At 49.8% G+C, this 20,448-nt stretch overlaps 1 protein-coding gene across 1 annotated transcript in view; it reads left to right on the forward strand.

Moving 5' to 3' along the window:
• Nucleotides 1-236: 236 nt before the first annotated feature.
• Nucleotides 237-20,448, forward strand: part of PABPC1L (poly(A) binding protein cytoplasmic 1 like) — a gene marked incomplete at its 5' end in the record, with an annotated part of 266,227 nt that continues 246,015 nt past the window's right edge. The window contains one exon of the mRNA XM_082271768.1: nucleotides 237-429. Coding sequence (XP_082127894.1) covers nucleotides 237-429 — 193 coding nt within the window. The remainder of the gene's footprint in view (nucleotides 430-20,448) is intronic.

Raw genomic sequence — 20,448 nt, forward strand, 5'->3', positions numbered from 1 at the left:
GGAAGGCTGTGATTTTTGTGTAGTCCAATGTTGCCTGAAATGCCCAAAGGGCAGTGTTCCTTAGCTTGCATTGGCAACGTTGTCCCTGGGTCAAGGTAATTGCTTTTGTCAATGTATGAAGCATGACCTGTCCTGCATACATATTTGTATCTACAATAAATCATTCTAGGCAATGTAGTTGTTTTTAATTTAACGTTTGTAAAATTAGTTGATTTTATTACTCCTTTCAGATTGCCATGAATGCAACCGGGGCAGGATACCCGCTAGCCTCCCTGTACGTTGGGGACCTGCATTCAGATGTCACAGAAGCCATGCTATATGAAAAGTTTTCACCAGCAGGACCAATATTGTCCATCAGAGTTTGTCGTGATGTTAACACTCGCCGGTCCCTCGGCTACGCTTATATCAATTTCCAACAGCCTGCTGATGGTAAGCTTTGCAGCGTTTATTGGGGTTTAAAAAAAACAACTACGTTGTGTGTGTGTGTGGTTTTTTTTTTTTTATATATATATATATATATATATATATATATATATATATATATATATATATATATATATATATATATATATATATATATATATATATAATCACATTTTATTTATTTTTATCACATTATATTCCATGGTTGCTGCACATTGTAGCAGAAATCAAGGTCACTGCCTTTGTTAGAATAGAAAATGGGAAGGAGATCGCACCAATGCCATCTTTGTTGTTCCTACTGGTTTTACTGGTACCACGTCCCCCCTCATATAAGGCACTGAAAAATACTAGATCCCTACCAAAAACCAACAAATTGGACTTCCTCAGGGAGAACTAACATATCACCCTGTCATAGATTTACATTGTACATGCAGCTTGGACCAGGAAAGCAGGACCGCAACCACTGTACATCAGGGAAGAGCAACCCAATACTTTAGATGTATAATTTTAGGTAGCGGAACGTATATAAACTACCTTGACTAGTCCGAAGATTCAAAGTCCAGGGGATGCCCTCCAAGATTAATATAGATGTTACCCCACACTAGCATTATATTGAATGGAGTCTGTCGTGGGCGCCCTTTTCTGGTCAATGTACATTATAAATATATGACAGAGTTCTATGTCTCTTCTCCCTGAGGAAGCGGGCTTTGTTCATGCGAAGTGCATCGGAGACCTACTATTTGAACTCTTCGGGGATGTATTTCATAACTTGTCAATATATGTGTGACAGTACTTGCCGTCACTGGGAGTGAAAGACAGATACTTATTGGTTTTGATTGCTTCAAATGGGTTCTGTGTTTACTTATGGTAATGTGTATTGAACTTCAATGTCAGAGACAGACTCTCCCTATTGTTTGTGTATTGAGGTGAGACGTGTATTCTGTTAAGTCTATCTGTTCCATTGTTAAATGTTAATGAACTCACATATTGTTCTGTCCAGATGGCTAGATAATTCAGGTTAATTATATTTCTGTATACATTTTCATCTGCATATGATAATGTAATCAGGCAACCCCTGACCTGTGTGTGGTTATCTGATCAGGAGGGGGATGTGCTCATGTGTGTATAAATTGAGTGTGAAACTGTTCAATAAAGGAGAATATTCCAGGACAAGCTAAGTTGTTGGCTAGCTTTGTATGGGGGCACTGGAAAATCTGATATTTATGTTCATGACTGGGAGGAAGCCATAAACTGACGGAAGTTCACAAGTACAGTGTGGGTTGCGTTTTCCTTTAATTGACACCTAATGAGCTTTGAGTTTTTTTTTTTTCACTTTTAAACTTTTTGTGTGAATCGGACCAGCTTTTAATGGAGTCAGTTCAAACATATCTAGGACTGCCAGGGGCCGTTTCTAAAAAGGGTCCTGTGCGATTTCTGGTTCCGGTTTAGATGTGAATTCAAGTACAAATATGCACCTGAATTACACCTGAACAAGTGAACAAAACCTCACTTGACTCCAGATTGCAAACCGCAGCCAGACGTGTGAATCCAGCTTATTTTTTTCCAATAAAAAATTTGAATTTTTAATGTAATGGTGTGGTACCTTTTTTAAAGTCCTATTGATTTTTTGTAGGGATCTAGTGTCCCTATATTTAGTGTAATCGGAAAAGATTAGCCTGTTGTGCAAAAAATTGACTTTCATTTTCAAAAGTAGAAGTCCCACCCAAGAGCACACACCACACGTTGTTGTCTTTTGTGTTATTAACATTTTTTTTTTTTTTTTTTTCTTTTTATGACTCTTTCACAAGGGGTGGGGGTGCGGTAAAAACTGGTGGCTGAGCTGCACACTAAAAAGCTAACATTACAGCCTGTGGAGCATTACACATGCTGCCACTCAAACTTGCCTATTAGGTTCAGGGGAAGCACACCGCAACCACAAGCCAAATGCTCAGGTCACTGTTGCTATGTGATTTTTATTTATTTATTTTTTTCTTATATGTTCAATATTTATAGAACTACGATTGAATTGAGTACTAACAGCCCATTCACACTGCCGCGACAGGATTTTATGGGGCGACCTACCTCGGCGCGACTTGCATGGACTTCATATAATTGAAGTCAATGCAAGTCGCCTCCAGGTCGCCCCAAAGTAGTACAGGAGCCTTTTTCTAAGTCGGAGCGACTTGTGTACTATTCAATGGCGACCGACCGCGACTTGTCAGGCGACCAATGATTATCCTTCCTTCGAAAGAAACCTGGAAAAAAAACAACCTTGGGGGAGGCTTTTCCAGAAAAGAGGGGGGGGGAGGGATGTTTAGGATGCTTTTATATTTAATATTTAAAGAGAATGTGAAGCAAAAGGTGTGTGTGTGTGTATATGTATATATGTATATATATATATATATATATCTCAAACTTTTTTATTACATAATTTACAAATGATAATACATAAACATGCAAACAGTCTTTGAGACTGATATGAACCGTTTATTGTAAAAGCACATATGTTACTAAAAGACCTTCAATGCATCAACATTCATGGATGTACAGACAATGGATACCACACACTGTTGGAAACAGATTGAGATGATGAAATGTTGGACCCCCAACAAACCCCAATCCATTTCAACTTTAAATAAGTCTTCTTCAGGGGGTATGTATTGGTCCACAATTCTTTTGATAAGCTGCAAGGCGTTCCTCTGTCATGGTTTAGAGCCATGACCTCCTCCTGTATGACCCAGTCTCTGAGGACTTCAATATTGAGTAAGGCCAGAAAGGCTGCAGTATTGAAAGCTACCTCAAAATTTGGTACCAATGGGTGTCAATTTGAAAAAATACACTCGTGTGCACACACTCTTTGTACTCCTACCTTTCATCCTAGAGGAAGCATGTTTCTGTTGCTGCTCTACTTCTGAAGTCCATTGTGGGCCATCCACTTCCCTTCATTGCCCACCTACAGTAACTTTGTGACCTTCTAAGACCCTCATCAGCACTAACTATCTCCCTGGGTTTACGAGTACAGAAGACTTTGACTCACTTTGGGCCTAGTTTTCCACGTGCGATGCAACATGTCTTTCTCTTTCGTTCATTGACGGACACAGCTCATGAGAATCATGACCAGTGAGTTATACTGCCCCTCTACAGGAGTAGGACACTAGCCAGAAAAAAGGCTAGACTGCGCTTATTTGCAGTCCCAGGGGGTATACTCACCCTCTCTGCTATAGGTACTCAGTTTTTTTTTTTTTCCTGCCTAGTCAGGAGTAAGGACATAGTTCCTTGCTGGTATCTCTGATCCTGGCATTTTTTTTCTTTTAGATACATTTTTTTTTTTTTCTCCTGGCTATTTCCTGTAAGATCTACAGTCAACTGCCGGACTGGGCAACGGGCTGGATAATCTACATCCAGTGGTTACCCCAGTCTGGCCAGCGCACGTGCAGACCACAGCTCCACGCTAGATCGGCCCCGACCTAGCCCCACTGGACAGGGGCTGGCCCTTGAAGGTATAACTCCTTGTGTGGTCGTGTATGACTGGGTCTTGACCTGCGTCGCAACATTCCTCCTGGCCGACTCGCCCCATTTCGATTTGCGAGAAGGTTTAGTCTCGAGCGGTGCCTGCTTGGTTTCCGGTATGGTGATTAGCTGTCCCCCCCCGCCCCCCCTCTCCCCTGGAGGATTTTGGGGTGGACCCGGGTCCCTCCCTGAAATGGTTGGACCCCCGGTTTCCCCTCCTTTCTGTACTCTTGTGGTCCTGGTGGGTCATCTAGCCCCCCATCCACCTGCTCCTCCCCTTCTATCATGGAGTAGTGTGGCGGTCTGGGCTGCTTGCTGGGGCAGAGCGCTGTACTAGTGATGGGGGCGGGGTGGGGGGGTGCGCCTCTGGTGACTGGGCGATCAGCTGAGTGGGAGCGACTGTACCTGTTGGGGGCTCCTGCCCGGTTCCCCCCTTACCTTCTGTGCCTTGCCTGGGCCCCAGGGATCCCTCCTGGGAGCCTCGTAGAGCTGCCATTTTTTGTTGTGGCCTGTATTGAGTATAGGCCGGCAGGCATGTTTTTTGTAGTACAGCGGCCATTTCTCTTTTGTTCATTGACAGACACAGCTCCTGATTTTTCTGGGACGGTTGGACCCCCCCGGGTTCCCCTCCTTCCGGTTAGGTCTTCCCTTATGTCTGATGGTCCTATGGGTCATCTATCCCCCCCCCCCCCCCCCCACCTATACTAGGGTTGTATGGTGGTCTTGCTACCTCCTGGGGCAGGGTGCTGTACTGGCAATGGGGGCTGCGGGGGTGCGTCGCCAGTGGCCAGGCGATTGGCTGTGGGGGAGGGGGGCTGTTCTTGTGTTACTGGTGGGGTGCTCCTGCCATGGACCACCCCCCACTTGCTCTGTGCTTTGCCTGGGATCTCTGGTCCTAGCAATTTTTTTAACTTGCATATTTTTTTTGTGTTTTTTCTCTCGGGAGATCTGCAATCAACTGGCGGGCTAGGAGACGGACTGGATAATCAAGATCCAGGGGTCCAACCCCCCCCCCCCCCCCCCAGCTCAGCCAGCAAGTGCATGCAGACTACGGCTATGTGCTAGGTCGGCTGCGACATAGCCTCAGACAGAGGCTGGCCCGCGAGTTAAACGTCTTGCAGGGTCGTATACGACCAGGCTTGGGTCTGAGTCTTGTCGGTCGCTTGCCCGGCGGCTCCCTTACTTCGGTGGGGCAGATTCTGTCTGGAGCGTTACCTGCATCTTGGAAGAGTAAGTACAGTTCCCCCTCCTCCCATCCTTAAAATCCCCCAGTGAGCTGAGCTTCCCCCACTCCCTTTCCCCCCTGTCTGGACCTGGATTCTGGTGGGGGTCCCGGGGCAGAGGATGCAGGTAAGACCCCCCCTGGGGTCTCACCTGCTAGGCCCACTCTGTAAGGGCCCTGGGATATTGTGTCCTGCCCTGGCAGTCAGGAAGGGTCCCAGTGTAGGAGACCCCTAGGTGCATGCCCCACTGTTTACAGTGTGGGTATAGTGCAGGGGGTCCCAGTGCAGAGACCAGTGCAGAGTGCGCAGCGAAGTCTCCCCTAACATGTGTCCTACTTTCAGGAGGGGGTCCCCTTGCAGAGGGTGAGGGTGTAGCATTGCAGAGGGCATAGGGAAGATCCTGGCAGCATGCTGTAGCTGATGGCGGCTATTTTCCCTTAGTCTGGCTGGTCTCCGGTTTGCGGACATGTTTGTGTAGCCCAATGATGTCATAGGGGCCATTTTCCCTTAGTCTGGGAGATGCTGGAGACGACCGAAGCCTTGTGGGGATGCCAAAACCCCTCCTCTTCCTCAGTTTCCTCTTCCTGTGCCCGGGGCACATGAACAGGGAATGGTGTCCATGGTGATGCTGGGTCCGGATTCTCAGCGCTCCTTCCTGTGTCCCAGGCCAACACATCCTAAGGAAAATGCGTTGTATTCCCTGGATGTGGTTCAGGCTATTCAGGTGTACCTGGCAGCTACGGAGTCTTTTAGGAAGTCAGACTCGCTATTTGTGCTTAATGATGGGCCTCGAAAAGGACTATCTGCTTCATTTGCAACCATTTTTAGATGGATCAGACAGACGGTGACTCAGGCCTATTTGATTAAGGGTCCGGTTCTTCCTTTTCCTGTGAAGGTGCACTCTACACTGGCGCTTAGTCCTTCCGTCATCAGGAGTCAGTGACTCAGGTGAGCAAGGCGGTTACTTGGTTGTTGATGCACACTTTCACCAAATTTTTTTTTAAAGTGGATGTGTTGGCATCTGCGGATGCTTTTTTTTTTTTTGGCTACAAGATAGTTTCATTCTTACCTTCCAGAAAGGTTCTTCCCTTCCAATGTGAGTCTGTCCCCGGACCGATTGCAAGCTCTCCTCTGGGCGGTGCAAGACCTGTTACTTCAGAGGGTGATTGTCCCGGTTTCGACCTCTAAACTTTTTCTGGGGTTTTTTTGGAACCTGTTCATGGTCCCAAAGAAAGGGGGCAAGGTGCGTCCAATTCTGGATCTCAAGGCCCTGAACTGCTTTGTGCAAATATAGAAGTTCAGAATTGAGTCCATTTGCATGGTGGTGGCATTCCTGCATCAGGGGGATTTCTTTGCATCAAGGACTCTTACTTATACATTCAAATATGTCTGTCACCAGTGTTTCCTCTGCTTTGCGATGGGAGAGGAGCATTATCAATTTGTGGAGTTACCTTTTGGTCTTGCCTCTGCTCCTTGGGTCTTCACAAAAGTGTTGGCCCCCGGGGCTGGAATTTTTTCGTCAGCGGGGATCTCAGTGCTGGGCTACCTGGATGACCTTCTCCTGCGAGTGGAGTCCCCTACTGCTCTGGTGGACAACGTGGATGATCCCCTGATGACGTCAGGTCGTACTGACGAAACGTACGTCGGGAAGGGAAACGTGAGACCGTAGCCATTTCCGGGTTAAGAGAAACGCTGTGCGATCGGCAGTGCTCACAACCCTCGCTGGATGTTTTTATGAGAAAGGCGATTGTTTTATGGTGATTCGAGTAAGTGCAATACTTTTTAAATAAAGCGATATGTTTAGATGTACTGCACCATGAGAGTCTCTTTTTGTCCCACCCATGTTTGTCACCTGATCCGAGCTATGCTATAAGGGCTTGATGCTGGATTACCCACTGTGTAACAGAGGAGCTGAGGATCGTGTGTACTGAGTGGAGATATTGCCTATGTGACCCCCTTTAATTAAGGGGTCATATATTTCCGGTAAGGAGTACCTTACTAGATCACTGGGTGAAGTGTGGAGGTGAAGGTTAATCTGCACTAACATCAAGTCTCTGCTAATTTGTGTGACACCAAAGAGATGTGGACTGTTTGATGCTGCATATGGACTGTTTGCACTTTATAATGTTGAGCACAGATTGATTGATCTTTTAGTTTGTCACCAATCATGAATTTTTTGAATTTTTTGAATTAAGGTTTAATTATCTGCACAAGCACTTTTATGTTTGAGCGCGACACTACCCTTCTTTTAAACAAACGTGGAAATCACTATACGGACTCTGAGGGAGTTCGGCTGGCTTCTGAATTATCAGAAGTCTGCCCTGGTTCCTTCCACAAAACGCTTCGCTCTGGCCCTCTCCGCCGTACACGTTCCAGGGGTGGAAAATTGGCAAGCAAATTATCTCAGTCAGCAGGCGTTGGACCAAGGGGAGTGGTCCCTTCATCCGGAGGTGTTTCCACAGTCGTGTATCTGTTGGCGTCTCGGCTCAACAGAAAGGGGCAGAGGTTTGTGGCACAGTCACTGGATCCTCTGATGGATGCCACAGACACGCTGGTGGCCCCATGGGGCCAGTATCGTCTGATTTATGCCTTCCCTCCTCTCCAGCTTCTGCCGAGACTCTTGCGCAGGATCGAGGCAGAACGGATTCCGGTCATTCTAGTGGCCCCAGACTGGCCTCGCTAGTCTTGGTACGCCGACCTGGTGTGGCTGGTCACTGACGTCCCTTGGAGACTGCCTTTCGGGGAGGATCTGTTGTCCCTAGGGCCTATCTTTCATCCTGCTTTACAGTCGCTGGCTTTGATGGCCTGGCTGTTAAAAGGCAAGTGCTGAAGGATGGAGGTTTGCCTAGGTTGTTGATTCCAACACTTTTGAAAGCTAGGAAGTCTACCTCCTTGGAAGATCTACCATCGTAGGTGGAAAGCGTACATTTCGTGGTGTGAGTCAATGGTGTTCACCCTCACTCTTTCTCGGTGACTCAGGGGTTGAGCAGAAAATTGGCTTTGAGTACCATCAAGGGCATCGTTTCGGCCTTGTCGGTCTTCTTTCAACAACCCTTGGCCACTCACTCCCTGGTGCGTATATTTATTCGGGGGGTTCGACATTTGACTCCACCAGTGCGGTACCCATTACTGCCTTGGGATCTCAGTTTGGTGCTTTTAGTCCTCCAGAAGCCTCTGCACACAGGATGTAGGAATTGGTGGCATTGTCTTGTCACACCCCTCACTTGGTGATCCACAAAGATGAGGTTATTTCTCTATCGCTCATTGACAGACGTAGTCTTCTTGATTCTCAAGAGCTGGGTTATGTTGTCTCCGCAGGAGTAGGACTAGGCAGAATGACAAAACGTTCTGGCTCCACCTTAGGGGCAGTCCCTGAGGGTATATCCTCCCTCTCTCTGCTACAGGGAATCAGTTTTTTTTCTGTCTAGTCAGGAGTAAGGACCTAAGTTCCTTGCTGGGATCTTTTGGTCCTGGCAAGACTTTTTTTCTTTAAGAAAAAGACATTTTTTAGGTAGTTTTCTCCAGTGTTTTTTTCCTGTGAGATCTTCAAGCAAAAAATGCCGAACTGGGCGACACTTGTGGTCACCCCAGCCGGCCTACGAGCGCGCGCAGACCATGGCATTGCGCTTGGTCGGCCGCGACATATTCAAGTAAGTATGCGGGGCCGGGCGACGGGCTGGATGTTGAGATCCAGTGGTCACCCCGGTTTCTGCCTACGAGCGCGTGCAGACCAGTGCGCTGGGTCGGCCGCGACGGAGTCCCAGTAAAGGGACTGACTTTGCGAGTTAAAAGTCTCGCTTGGACGCCAGGTACCAGAGAGTCTAAGCGTCCACAAACCCCCACCCCGGTGGAGAGGGTATTGTGAAGAGAGGGTGCCTGTCGGTTCGGTATGGTGAGTAAACGTTCCCTTTTTTCCTCATTATGAGGCAGTATATATTATGGGCCCCTCCATATATGGTCAGTATATATCTGATACTTACAAGTCCCCCTTGTAATACAGCATGTGTTTGTGGGAAGTGGACTTGGTTCAAGAGCTAACACTCTACCCAGCAGACTGTAACATTACAGCAGACATAGGAGGTATAATCCTACCTTATGTGCAGTGTATCTCTGTAGATCCATATGTCACCTCTTAGCAGAGTGCAGGTGGATGTGCTGGGAAGACGATATCGGCGGTCCGCCGCCATTTTGCCGTAGACCGAATGCATGTATGTCCTCAGGTCACGCCGGCCGCCATGTTTTTGGAGTCTTATGTCTCTTCTATGGGGGCGGCCATGTTTTGTGAGCCCAGCTACCTCGTGGAGGGCTGGGAACGCCGGAAGGCGTACACAGGGGGCGGAGCCACGCCTTCTGCCCGGGAAAAAGCAAACAGCTCCTTCCAGTCTGTGTAGACAGACGCTGACTGCAGTTTGTTGGAAACTGCACTGCATCGGTTGGTGAGCCCTGGGGGTCCCTCTCTCTCTCTCTGGGATCGAGAAGCAGGTACTCTGAGGGGCGCTATTGCGCTAGGGGGAGACACACAAAAAAAAAAAAAAAGAAAAAGTTCTTTTGTTTTGCTGGCAAAGGTGTCCTGTATTAACATGGACCCTGCCACTCATGTATCTCCTCCGGATCCCCTCGAGGGGTCTGCGGGATCCTCCAGCACCCCATTGACAATTGAATCTTTGTCAGCTATTATGGAAACTTTTGTGTCCCGGGTGGAAGTGGCTTGTCAGGGACAGGGCGCAAGAAAGCGACCTCCGCCTAACCCCTTATTATCTGAAACCTCGGATTCAGACTCTGAGCCTATTTCTGCAGTTGCAGGTACTTCATCTGGTATTGGTGTCTCGGGTCCTGTCTCTTCAGACAGTGAGGAGGATGTTTCGGCATCCGCCATAGCCCGAGAGGAAGCGTTGGTAAACGCACTCATTGTATCTGTTCAAGAGACTTTAAGGTTACAGGGTATTCCATCAGAAATAGCTGAAACTGAGATCCCTTTTGGGACTAAAAAGCGCATCAAAGTGGCGAAGGTTTTTCCATTGCCCAAATGTTTTGGCAATCCAATCGAAGAAGAATGGCGTCTGCCAAAACGCACTTTTAATATTTCTAAACGCATTGACAGGCGTTATCCGTTTGAGGAAACCCTTATTAAGAAATGGACAGAACCACCTGTGGTGGATTCACCTATTGCTAGATTGAATAAAGCCACGGTTATTCCTTTAGAAGACGCTCCGTCTTTTAAAGATCCAGTGGATCGCAAGATAGAAGCTATGTCTCGCACCATGTTTTCCTTGATTGAATCAGCTTTCAGACCAATAATTGCTATTGGTCTGGTTTCGCAGGCTGTAACTGAATGGACCAAGTGGTTACGCCGGGACTTAGAAGAAGTCCCTCAGGCGGTATCAGATTTGTTGGAACAAATGATACAGGGGTTACAGTTTGTATGTGATGCGGCGTTAGACGCCACTCCATTAATGGCGCGAGCATCAGTCTCAGCAGTGGTTCTCAGGCGTACACTGTGGCTAAAAGGTTGGTTAGCCGACCAAGGTTCCAAAAAAGCATTGGCTAATATCCCCTTTTCAGGAGAGCGTCTATTTGGAGCCAACTTAGATGAGATCATTAAGGATCTCACCGGTGGAAAAAGCACCTTTTTACCGCAAAATTTTAAAGGTAGAGGAACTCGTCAAAGACGAGGGCCTTCTTTTTCTGCTCACAAGAGGTTTTTTCGTCCAGCGGGTGAAAAAACTAAGTCCTCCAAAGCTCCTGCAGGAGGCGTCAGGGGTCGTTGGTCGGGCAAGCAAAAGCCCGCCCCCTCCAGACCTGAAGATAAACCATCCAAAGCCTGAAGGTGCGCCCCCACCCATAACTGGGGTGGGGGGACGTCTTCGCCGGTTCCCGGATCCATGGCTTTCCAGAATCCCGGACAAATGGGTTTGCGAAGTCATAAGGTCAGGGTACAAGATCGAGTTTCGATCTCTCCCACCGGCGCGATTCTTCCCTTCCAATATCCGACTATCCGCAGATCGTTTAGAAGATCTGCGGAGAGCAGTCACAGATTTACTACAACAAGGAGTGGTAGTCCACGTTCCTTGGACAGAACGGTTTCAAGGGTTTTATTCAAACCTGTTTACAATACCCAGGAAAGAGGGCAAAGTGCGTCCAATTCTGGACTTAAGGGCACTCAATTCTTTCGTCAACATAAGAAGATTCAGAATGGAGTCCATTCGCACGGTAGCAGCCTTCCTGCATCCAGGGGATGTCCTAGCGTCCATAGACATCAAGGACGCCTATCTTCACATTCCCATTTTCGCAGGACATCAGCGTTTTCTACGCTTTTCCGTAGAGGAGAACCACTATCAGTTTGTGGCGTTACCTTTCGGTCTCGCCACGGCTCCGCGGGTCTTCACAAAGGTGTTGGCCCCAATGTTGGCACTTCTGCGCCAAAGAGGTATATCGATTCTAGGTTACCTAGAAGACCTTCTGCTTCATGCAGAGTCTCCTCAGACCTTGCTACAAAACATAGAAATTACTATGATTTCTTTACAGGAATTCGGGTGGCTGGTGAACCAGCAAAAGTCATTTCTGGTTCCCACCCAGAGGCTCGAATATCTGGGTCTAATTCTAGACACAGTCAGGACAAGAGTTTTTCTTCCGGTAGGGAAACTCCGAAAGATTCAATCTGCAGTCCAGTTGTTACTGTCCAACAGCTGGTCTTCCCTTCGGACTTGCATGAGGGTTCTGGTGTTGATGGTGGCTTCGTTCGAAGCAGTCCCATTTGCCCAGTCCCATACCCGAATTCTTCAGCAAGAGATTCTTCTCAGATGGAATCGGAATCCGGAATCCCTGGACAATCAGATCCGATTGAGCAAACAGACCAGAGAGTCTCTGGTATGGTGGCTTCGGTCTCCGATGCTCAGCCAGGGAAAGTCATTTCTGCCAATATATTGGACGACAGTGACCACGGATGCCAGTCTATCCGGATGGGGAGGAATTCTCGGTCAGTTATCTGTCCAGGGACTTTGGTCCCCGGAAGAATCCAGGTTACCGATAAATGTATTGGAACTGAGAGCGATCAGACTTGTCTGATTCACTGGACCGAGCAGCTCCAGGGCAGCTCGGTTCGGATCCAGTCGGACAATGCCACGGCCGTGGCTTATGTCAATCACCAGGGGGGCACCAAGAGTGCCCGAGCGGCCAAAGAAGTGGCTTGCATTCTTCGCTGGGCGGAACGATTTGTTCCAGCAATCTCTGCGGTGTTCATTCCGGGGGTGGAGAATTGGCAGGCAGATTATCTCAGCCGTCAGACCCTGGATCAGGGGGAATGGTCCCTCCATCCAGACGTTTTCCACCAGTTGTGCCTACGGTGGGGCACCCCGGATGTGGATCTGTTGGCATCACGATTCAACAGGAAAGTTCAGAGATTCGTGGCTCGCTCCCGCGATCCTCTAGCAGAAACCGCAGATGCACTGATCGCCCCGTGGGGGCAATACCAGCTAATATATGCCTTCCCTCCTCTCGCGTTACTGCCAAGACTTCTTCGCAGAATAGAGGAGGAAGGAATCCCAGTAATCCTGGTAGCTCCGGACTGGCCTCGTCGAGCTTGGTACGCCGACATGGTCAGACTGGTGGCGGACGTCCCGTGGAGACTTCCTCTCAGGGAGGATCTACTGTCTCAGGGACCGATCTTCCATCCTGCTTTACGATCGCTGGCTTTAACGGCCTGGCTATTGAGACCCAGGTGCTGAAGGACAAAGGTTTGTCAGCTTCAGTTATTCCTACTCTAGTTGAAGCAAGGAAAGCGACTTCCAGAAAGATTTATCATCACACATGGAAGTCCTACATTGCATGGTGTGAACCTTTGGGGTTCCGTCCTCGGTCTTATTCGATTAGTCGAATATTGGCTTTTCTGCAACAAGGGGTTGAGCAGAAACTGGCCTTGAGTACTATCAAGGGTCAGGTCTCAGCATTAGCCATCTTCTTTCAGAAGCCTTTGGCTACTCATTCCTTGGTGCGGAATTTCATCCAGGGGGTGCGACATCTGGCTCCGCCAGTGCACGCGCCGTTACCCCCCTGGGATCTTAATTTAGTGTTGTCGGTTCTTCAGAAACCTCCCTTTGAAGATATTAGGGAGATTCCTCTACCCACGTTGTCCCAGAAGGTGGCCTTCTTGGTGGCTATTACTTCTGCACGCAGGGTGTCAGAACTGGCCGCATTATCTTGTCGTTCACCATATCTGGTGGTTCATAGAGATAAGGTGGTTCTTCGTCCGAATCCATCCTTCCTACCAAAAGTGGTTTCAGAATTTCATCTGAATGAAGAAATTGTATTACCTTCCCTGTGTCCTAAGCCCAGTCATCCTCGGGAGTTTGCGTTACACTCCTTGGATGTGGTCCGGGCGATCAGGGTATACTTGAAAACGACAGACTCGTTTCGCAAGACGGATTCACTTTTTGTGATCCCAGATGGACCCAAAAAGGGGTTGCCTGCATCTGCCGCGACCATTTCCAGATGGATCAGACAGACGGTAGTGCAGGCTTATTCTATTAAGGGTCGGGAGCCCCCGTTCCCTGTTAAGGCGCACTCCACTCGGGCACTTAGTGCGTCTTGGGCCTTTCGCCATCAGGCGTCAGTGGTCTAGGTGTGCAAGGCGGCTACCTGGTCGTCGGTGCATACCTTTACTAAACATTATAAAGTTGATGTAATGGCATCATCTGATGCCTCGTTTGGCCGCAAGGTTTTGCAGGCCGCAATTTGAGGAGACCAGTGGTCTACCTCGAGGGTTTTTTCCGTTGGAAAATTTTTCTTTAGTCTCATTCTTTGTTTATAATGAGCCTTTAAAATTTCTAGTTTGGCACCGGTTGGGCCTTCTAGATTGGATTTGATTTTTGTCAATCCCACCCCTCATTTGTGGCACTGCTTTTGGATGTCCCAGCTCTTGAGAATCAAGAAGACTACGTCTGTCAATGAGCGATAGAGAAAAATGGATTTTTGTAAGAACTTACCGTAAAATCCTTTTCTCTTAAGCTCATTGACAGACGTAGTACCCGCCCCTCTATCATTGAGTTGGGTTGGGTTAAATTCTCTGTACTGCTTTAAACAGAACTGATTCCCTGTAGCAGAGAGAGGGAGGATATACCCTCAGGGACTGCCCCTAAGGTGGAGCCAGAACGTTTTGTCATTCTGCCTAGTCCTACTCCTGCGGAGACAACATAACCCAGCTCTTGAGAATCAAGAAGACTACGTCTGTCAATGAGCTTAAGAGAAAAGGATTTTACGGTAAGTTCTTACAAAAATCCATTTTTTTCACCCCGTCTGTCGTTCCTTCCAAAAGTTGTATCTGATTTCCATTTGAATGAGGACATTGTGTTGTCTTCTCTGTGTCCCAGGCCACAACATCCGAAGGAAGTTGCGTTGCATTCCCAGGATGTGGCTCGGGTCAATTCAGGAGTACCTGGCAGGTACTGAGTCATTTTAGGATGTCAGTCTCGCTATTTGTGCTTACAGATGGGCCTCAAAGGACGGTCTCCTTCTTCTGTGTCCATTTCTAGATGGATCAGACAGATGATTACTCCAACCTATTCGATTAAGGGTCAGGTCCCTCTTTTGCCTGTGAAGACGCACTCTACTCGGGCGCTCAGTGCTTCTTGGGCCTTCTGTCATCAGGCGTCAGTGACGCAGGTGTGCAAGACGGCTACCTAGTTGTCGGAGCACACTTCCACAAATTTATATAAAGTGGATGTTTTTGCATCTGCGGATACCTTTTTTTGGCCGCTGCTGGTTTTGCAGGCTGCTGGTTTTTAGAGGATCTGTTCCCTCTTTGGGGGAGTTATTTTCAGGAGCTATGTCTGTCAATGAACAAAAGACAGGAAATGGGATTTTAGACTTACCATAAAATGCATTTCTCTGACGTTCATTGATGGACACAGCACCCACCTCTCAATGAAGTTGTAATTCTTCTGACACTGCTTGTAACAAAACTGAGTGCCTATAGCAGAGAGAGGGAGTATACCCCCCTGGGACTGCCTATAGGCGTAGTCAGACTTTTTTTTTTTTTTTATGCCTAGTGTCCAATCCTGTAGGGGGCAGTATAACCCACTGGTTAATTTTTCTCAGGAGCTGTGAGTCAATAAAACCTCAGCGAAATTGATTTCAGAAATGGAAGTCAAAAATCCAATTTCTCTTACGTCCTCCGACAGTCGCCGCCTCTTCATATTCGTCACATATGGGGTATTAGACTTTGCTCCGAAGGAGTAGCTAGGCAACAGAATATGTTAACAATAAAGCTTTAACATATCCCACCCTCAAGGGGTGGTCCCCTCAGTCAATACCCTCCTACTTCCTGCAACCATATCTCAGTTTTAATGTCTAGCTTGTCAGGAGTGGCTGGCTCTCTGTGCTGGGACTTTTTGTCCCAGACTCTTTCTTCTTTTTGATATTTTGTTTGAGTTTTCTCTCTACCTTTACTTAGCTGTTATTTTTGTCAGCATTAGTTAGTTCTTCGGACGAAGAGGATCATGCGGACTGGTTCTCGGGCTGATCCCCCTGGTCGCAGGTCGTGGGTCAGTGGCTTCCCAGTCTGCCATCGAGCGTTCAGCCAGGTAACGCTCCTGGCACAGTGAACGACCCATCCCTGTTCGGTGCAGGGATGATTGGTGAGGTGGCTACCTCACCGGACGCTGTGCGGTTTCTGAACCGCCATTGTGTGCGTCTTGAATTGCGACTCTCCCTGCCTCATGTGCAGCGGCTTGTTCGCCTGTGCGGGTTCCCCACGCCATGTGAGGTAAGTGTATCTATGTGGGGACCTGTCTGTCTGGGGGGGGTCTCAGTCTGGGACTGTGTAACCTGCCTTTAATCACACTGCTTGTCTCCCTATCTCTCGGCTGCATGCTGTGGGCTGCAAGGGGGGGGGGGGAGCTGTATGACACTGAGTATGTCAGGCTGGGCAGTGTGAGGAGCTGTGTGCTGTGGGGCATGTTTTTAATGGCATGTTGGGGCATATACAGCGATCGCTGCGGCGATCTAACATGTATCCATATAATGGGATAATATTGTGTGTGATTTTATGCACTGTGGAGCGGCGATTTCGGCGCCAAACGACGCCATTTTACCGGCGCCCGCTCCGGCCGCATGGTTTACATGCACGGCGGCCATTTTCTTGTAGCCTCCATAGGCTTACATAGAGCGCCCTGGCAGCATCACTTCCTCTCTCCTGGAAGCACCGATCGAGGCAGCAGCAGCAGCGGAGTCTCCTCAGGTTTTATCCTTCTATTCCTGTGTTCCATTGCCTGTATTCAGTCTGTATATTCCCTGTGGGGGTCTCATTGTGCCTGAGTGTGGTGCGGTGGGCTGCGCTTGCCGCGCTTGCTGTAAGGGGGCAGTTAACCCTTGGTTGTCTGGCATACAGGGGCAATGGATTCTCAGGAGGGCAAGTTTCCCACAGTATTGGTGGAAAGCCAGGGGACCGCTGTTTCCCCCCCAGGGGGGGATTTAGCCACTATTGTGGCTGGCCTTGCTGCACAGGTGCAAATGCTGGTGGCTGCTCAATCTACTAAACGGCCCAGAGTTGCTCTGTCCTCTGATTCTGAGGGTGAAGGTGATGGGGCTGTTCTGGCGGGGACCCCCCTATCGGGGTCCCGCTCCTCTCTTGATCTAGTGGGGTCTGAGGTAGAGGCTGAAGTTGAGGGGGTTGATAATTCTCCCCCTGGCTCGCCTGAAGAGCTTGCAATCATGGATGAGTTGATTGCTTCCATTAAGCAGACGCTACGTTTGCAGGACGAGGTGTGTCCCCCAGCTGCCTTGGCGGCTTATGGGACGCAGAGAAAACGCAGGACGCCGCAGGTTTTTCCCTGCAATGCTGATTTTCAGCGCGCTGTTAAGGACCAATGGCGCGATTTGCGCAAGCCTTTTGCGGTACCAAGTAAATTTAAGCTGCGTTATCCTTTCTCGCCTGCCACTGATGAACGGTGGTGTGTGCCTCCGCCAGTGGATCATGCTATTGCGGTTTTGAACAAAGCCACTGCGATCCCTGCAGAGGGATCCCCTGTTTTCCGTGATGCCACGGATAGGAGACTGGAGTCTCTTGCCCGTCATACTTATTCTGTTACGGGTTCTATGCTTAAGGCTCTGTTTGCTTCTCTCATGGCGGCCCAGGCGATCGCAAGTTGGACGCAGATGCTTAGGCGCGTCCTAGTGGCCGATTCGGCCTCGGCGGCGACCCTGGATATGGTGGATCAGATCCACCAGGGTGTCATGTATCTGTGTGATGCGGACCTGGACCTGATTCCGTTGGCCGCGCGTGTGCACAGCGTGGCGGTGTTGTCTCGCCGCCTGGTTTGGTTGAAATGTTGGTCGGTGGACCAATCTTCACGTAAAACCTTAGCCAATCTGCCTTATGATGGGCCTCGCCTTTTTGGGGAGTCCCTGGATGTGTTGATTAAGGGGATTACCGGGGGTAAGAGCACTCTCTTGCCCCATTTCCCCAAGGCTAAGGGGGCTTCTGGGAAGAAGCATGCTCATTTTCGGCCCCCTCAGGGGTCCTTTCGTGCCTTTCGGCCGCACTACAAGGGCAAACCGTTCAAGGGCCAAGGCTCTCAGAAGAAGCCCTGGTCTGGGAAACAGAAGTCCGGTCAATCCGGACCTGCGGCCCATAACAGTTCGGCCTGAAGGGGCGCCCTCACCCAGTTTTGGGGTGGGGGGACGCTTGCTCGGTTTTCTTCAGCCCTGGTTGGCCCGTGTGAGGGACAGATGGGTTCTGGAAATCGTTCGATCTGGTTACAAGATCGAGTTTCTCTCTCGGCCGGAGAGCAGATTTTTTCCCTCAAATCTTCAACTGTCTCCAGAGCGCCTGCGGGATCTGCACCTGGCGGTGCGGGACCTGAGGGCTCAGGGAGTGGTGGTTCCGGTGCCTCATCGGGACAGATTTCGGGGGTTTTATTCCAATCTGTTCACCGTGCCCAGGAAGGAGGGCAAGGTTCGTCCGATTCTGGACTTGAAAGCTCTGAACCGCTCTGTGCGAGTTCGCAAGTTCCGCATGGAATCCCTGCGCTCGGTGGTGGCTGCCCTGGTTCCGGGGGAATTCATGGCCTCCATCGATTTGAAGGATGCGTACCTTCACATCCCCATATTCGAGGGTCATCAGAAGTACCTTCGATTTGCCATTGCGGAGGATCACTACCAGTTTGTGGCGTTGCCCTTTGGGCTCGCCTCGGCTCCGCGGGTCTTCACCAAGGTGCTTGCACCGGTTCTGGCATTATTGAGAGCCCAGGGCATTTCTGTCCTGGGGTATCTGGACGACATTCTGGTTCGGTCTGCGACCAGACAGGGCCTGGAGAAGGACCTGTCTGTCACAATGCAAACTCTGCAGGAGTTCGGTTGGACGATAAATGTTCCAAAGTCGACACTGAGTCCGTCGGTTCGTCTCCCCTATCTGGGAATGATACTGGACTCGGTGCAGGCGAAGGTCTTCCTGCCGGAAGACAAACTCAGGACTCTTCAGGAGGAAGTCAGGTCCCTCAGGGACGTTCCACACTCGTCTCTGCGGACGGGTATGAGATGTCTGGGATTGATGGTCTCGGCCTTCGAGGCGATTCCTTTCGCGCAGTTTCACACGCGGGGTCTCCAAGCGGAGATCCTGTCCAGGTGGGACGGGCGACCTCAATCTCTGGATCTTCAGATCTCGTTGAGTCATCGCACCAGGGAAAACCTTCTGTGGTGGCTCCAGTCCCCGTTGGTGTCCGGGGGCAAGTCGTTTCGTCCGATCTCGTGGACGATAATCACCACGGATGCCAGCCTGTCGGGCTGGGGTGGTGTTCTGGGCGTTCTGTCCGCCCAGGGGACCTGGTCGGAGGGGGAGTCTTCCCTTCCGATCAACATTCTGGAATTGCGTGCGATAAGGCTCTGTCTTCATCGCTGGACGGACCGGCTGCAGGGCTGCCCGGTTCGGGTGCAGACGGACAATGCCACGGCGGTGGCCTACATCAACCACCAAGGGGGCACCAGGAGTGCCCGAGCGGCTCGAGAAGTGGCCGACATTCTGTCTTGGGCCGAGACTCATGTCCCGGCGATAACGGCAGTTCACATTCCGGGGGTGGAGAACTGGCAGGCGGACTATCTGAGTCGCCAGACCCTGGATCAGGGGGAATGGTCTCTCCACCTGGCTGTCTTCCAGATGTTGTGCGCGAAGTGGGGTCTTCCAGATGTGGACCTGTTCGCGTCTCGCCTCAACTACAAGGTGAAGAGGTTCGTGGCAAGGACGCGCGACCCTCGGGCAGACGCGTCGGACGCGTTAGTGGGCCCGTGGCATCAGTACAGGCTGATGTACGTGTTTCCACCGATTCAGTTGCTGTCCAGGTTCCTTCGCAGGTTGCACTCGGAACGCAGCACGGTGATTCTTGTGGCACCGGACTGGCCTCGCCGGTCCTGGTACGCAGACCTCGTGAATCTGGCGGTCGACGCTCCTTGGCGTCTGCCTCTTCGAGACGATCTACTGTCTCAAGGACCGATTTACCATCCTGCTTTACAGTCGCTGGCTTTGACGGCCTGGCTGTTGAGACCGAGGTCCTGAAGGAGAAGGGTCTCTCTCCAGAGGTCGTTCATACTTTAATCAACGCGAGGAAGTCTTCCTCGGGGAAGGTTTATTACCGTACTTGGAAGGCCTATTTTGCCTGGTGTGAGTCCAGGGGGTTTTCACCCCGCACGTACTCGGTTTCCCGTGTGCTGTCTTTCCTTCAGACGGGTGTCGATCAGCGTTTGGCGCTGGCTACGATTAAGGGTCAGGTGTCGGCGCTGGCCGTTCTGTTTCAACCTCCTGTGGCTTCCAACTCCTTGGTTGGCACTTTTATTCAGGGTGTGCGGCATCTGGTTCCTCCTAGGAGGGATCCTTTGTCCCCTTGGGACTTGAATCTAGTTCTATCTGTGTTACAACGTGCTCCTTTTGAACAGATCAGGGAGATCTCGTTGTCTATGTTGTCCAAAAAGGTCGCCTTTTTGGTGGTGATCACTTCGGCTCGCAGAGTGTCGGAACTGGCGGCTTTGTCCTGCAAGTCTCCGTACCTGGTTGTTCATTTGGATAAGGTGGTCTTGCGACCTAATCCTTCTTTTCTACCGAAACGAGTTTCGGAATTCCATCTTAACGAGGATATTGTTTTGCCTTCGTTGTGCACGAAGCCTAAACATCCGAAGGAGGTGAGATTGCACTCTCTGGATGTTGTTCGGGCGATAAGGGTTTACCTTAAATCGACTGAGTCTTTTCGTAAGACTGACTCCTTGTTTGTTCTTCCAGAGGGTCCTCGGAAGGGCATGGCGGCTTCCGCCT

Source organism: Pelophylax lessonae (assembly GCF_965119305.1).
Source record: "Pelophylax lessonae genome assembly, chromosome: 11".
Lineage (NCBI taxonomy): Eukaryota > Metazoa > Chordata > Amphibia > Anura > Ranidae > Pelophylax > Pelophylax lessonae.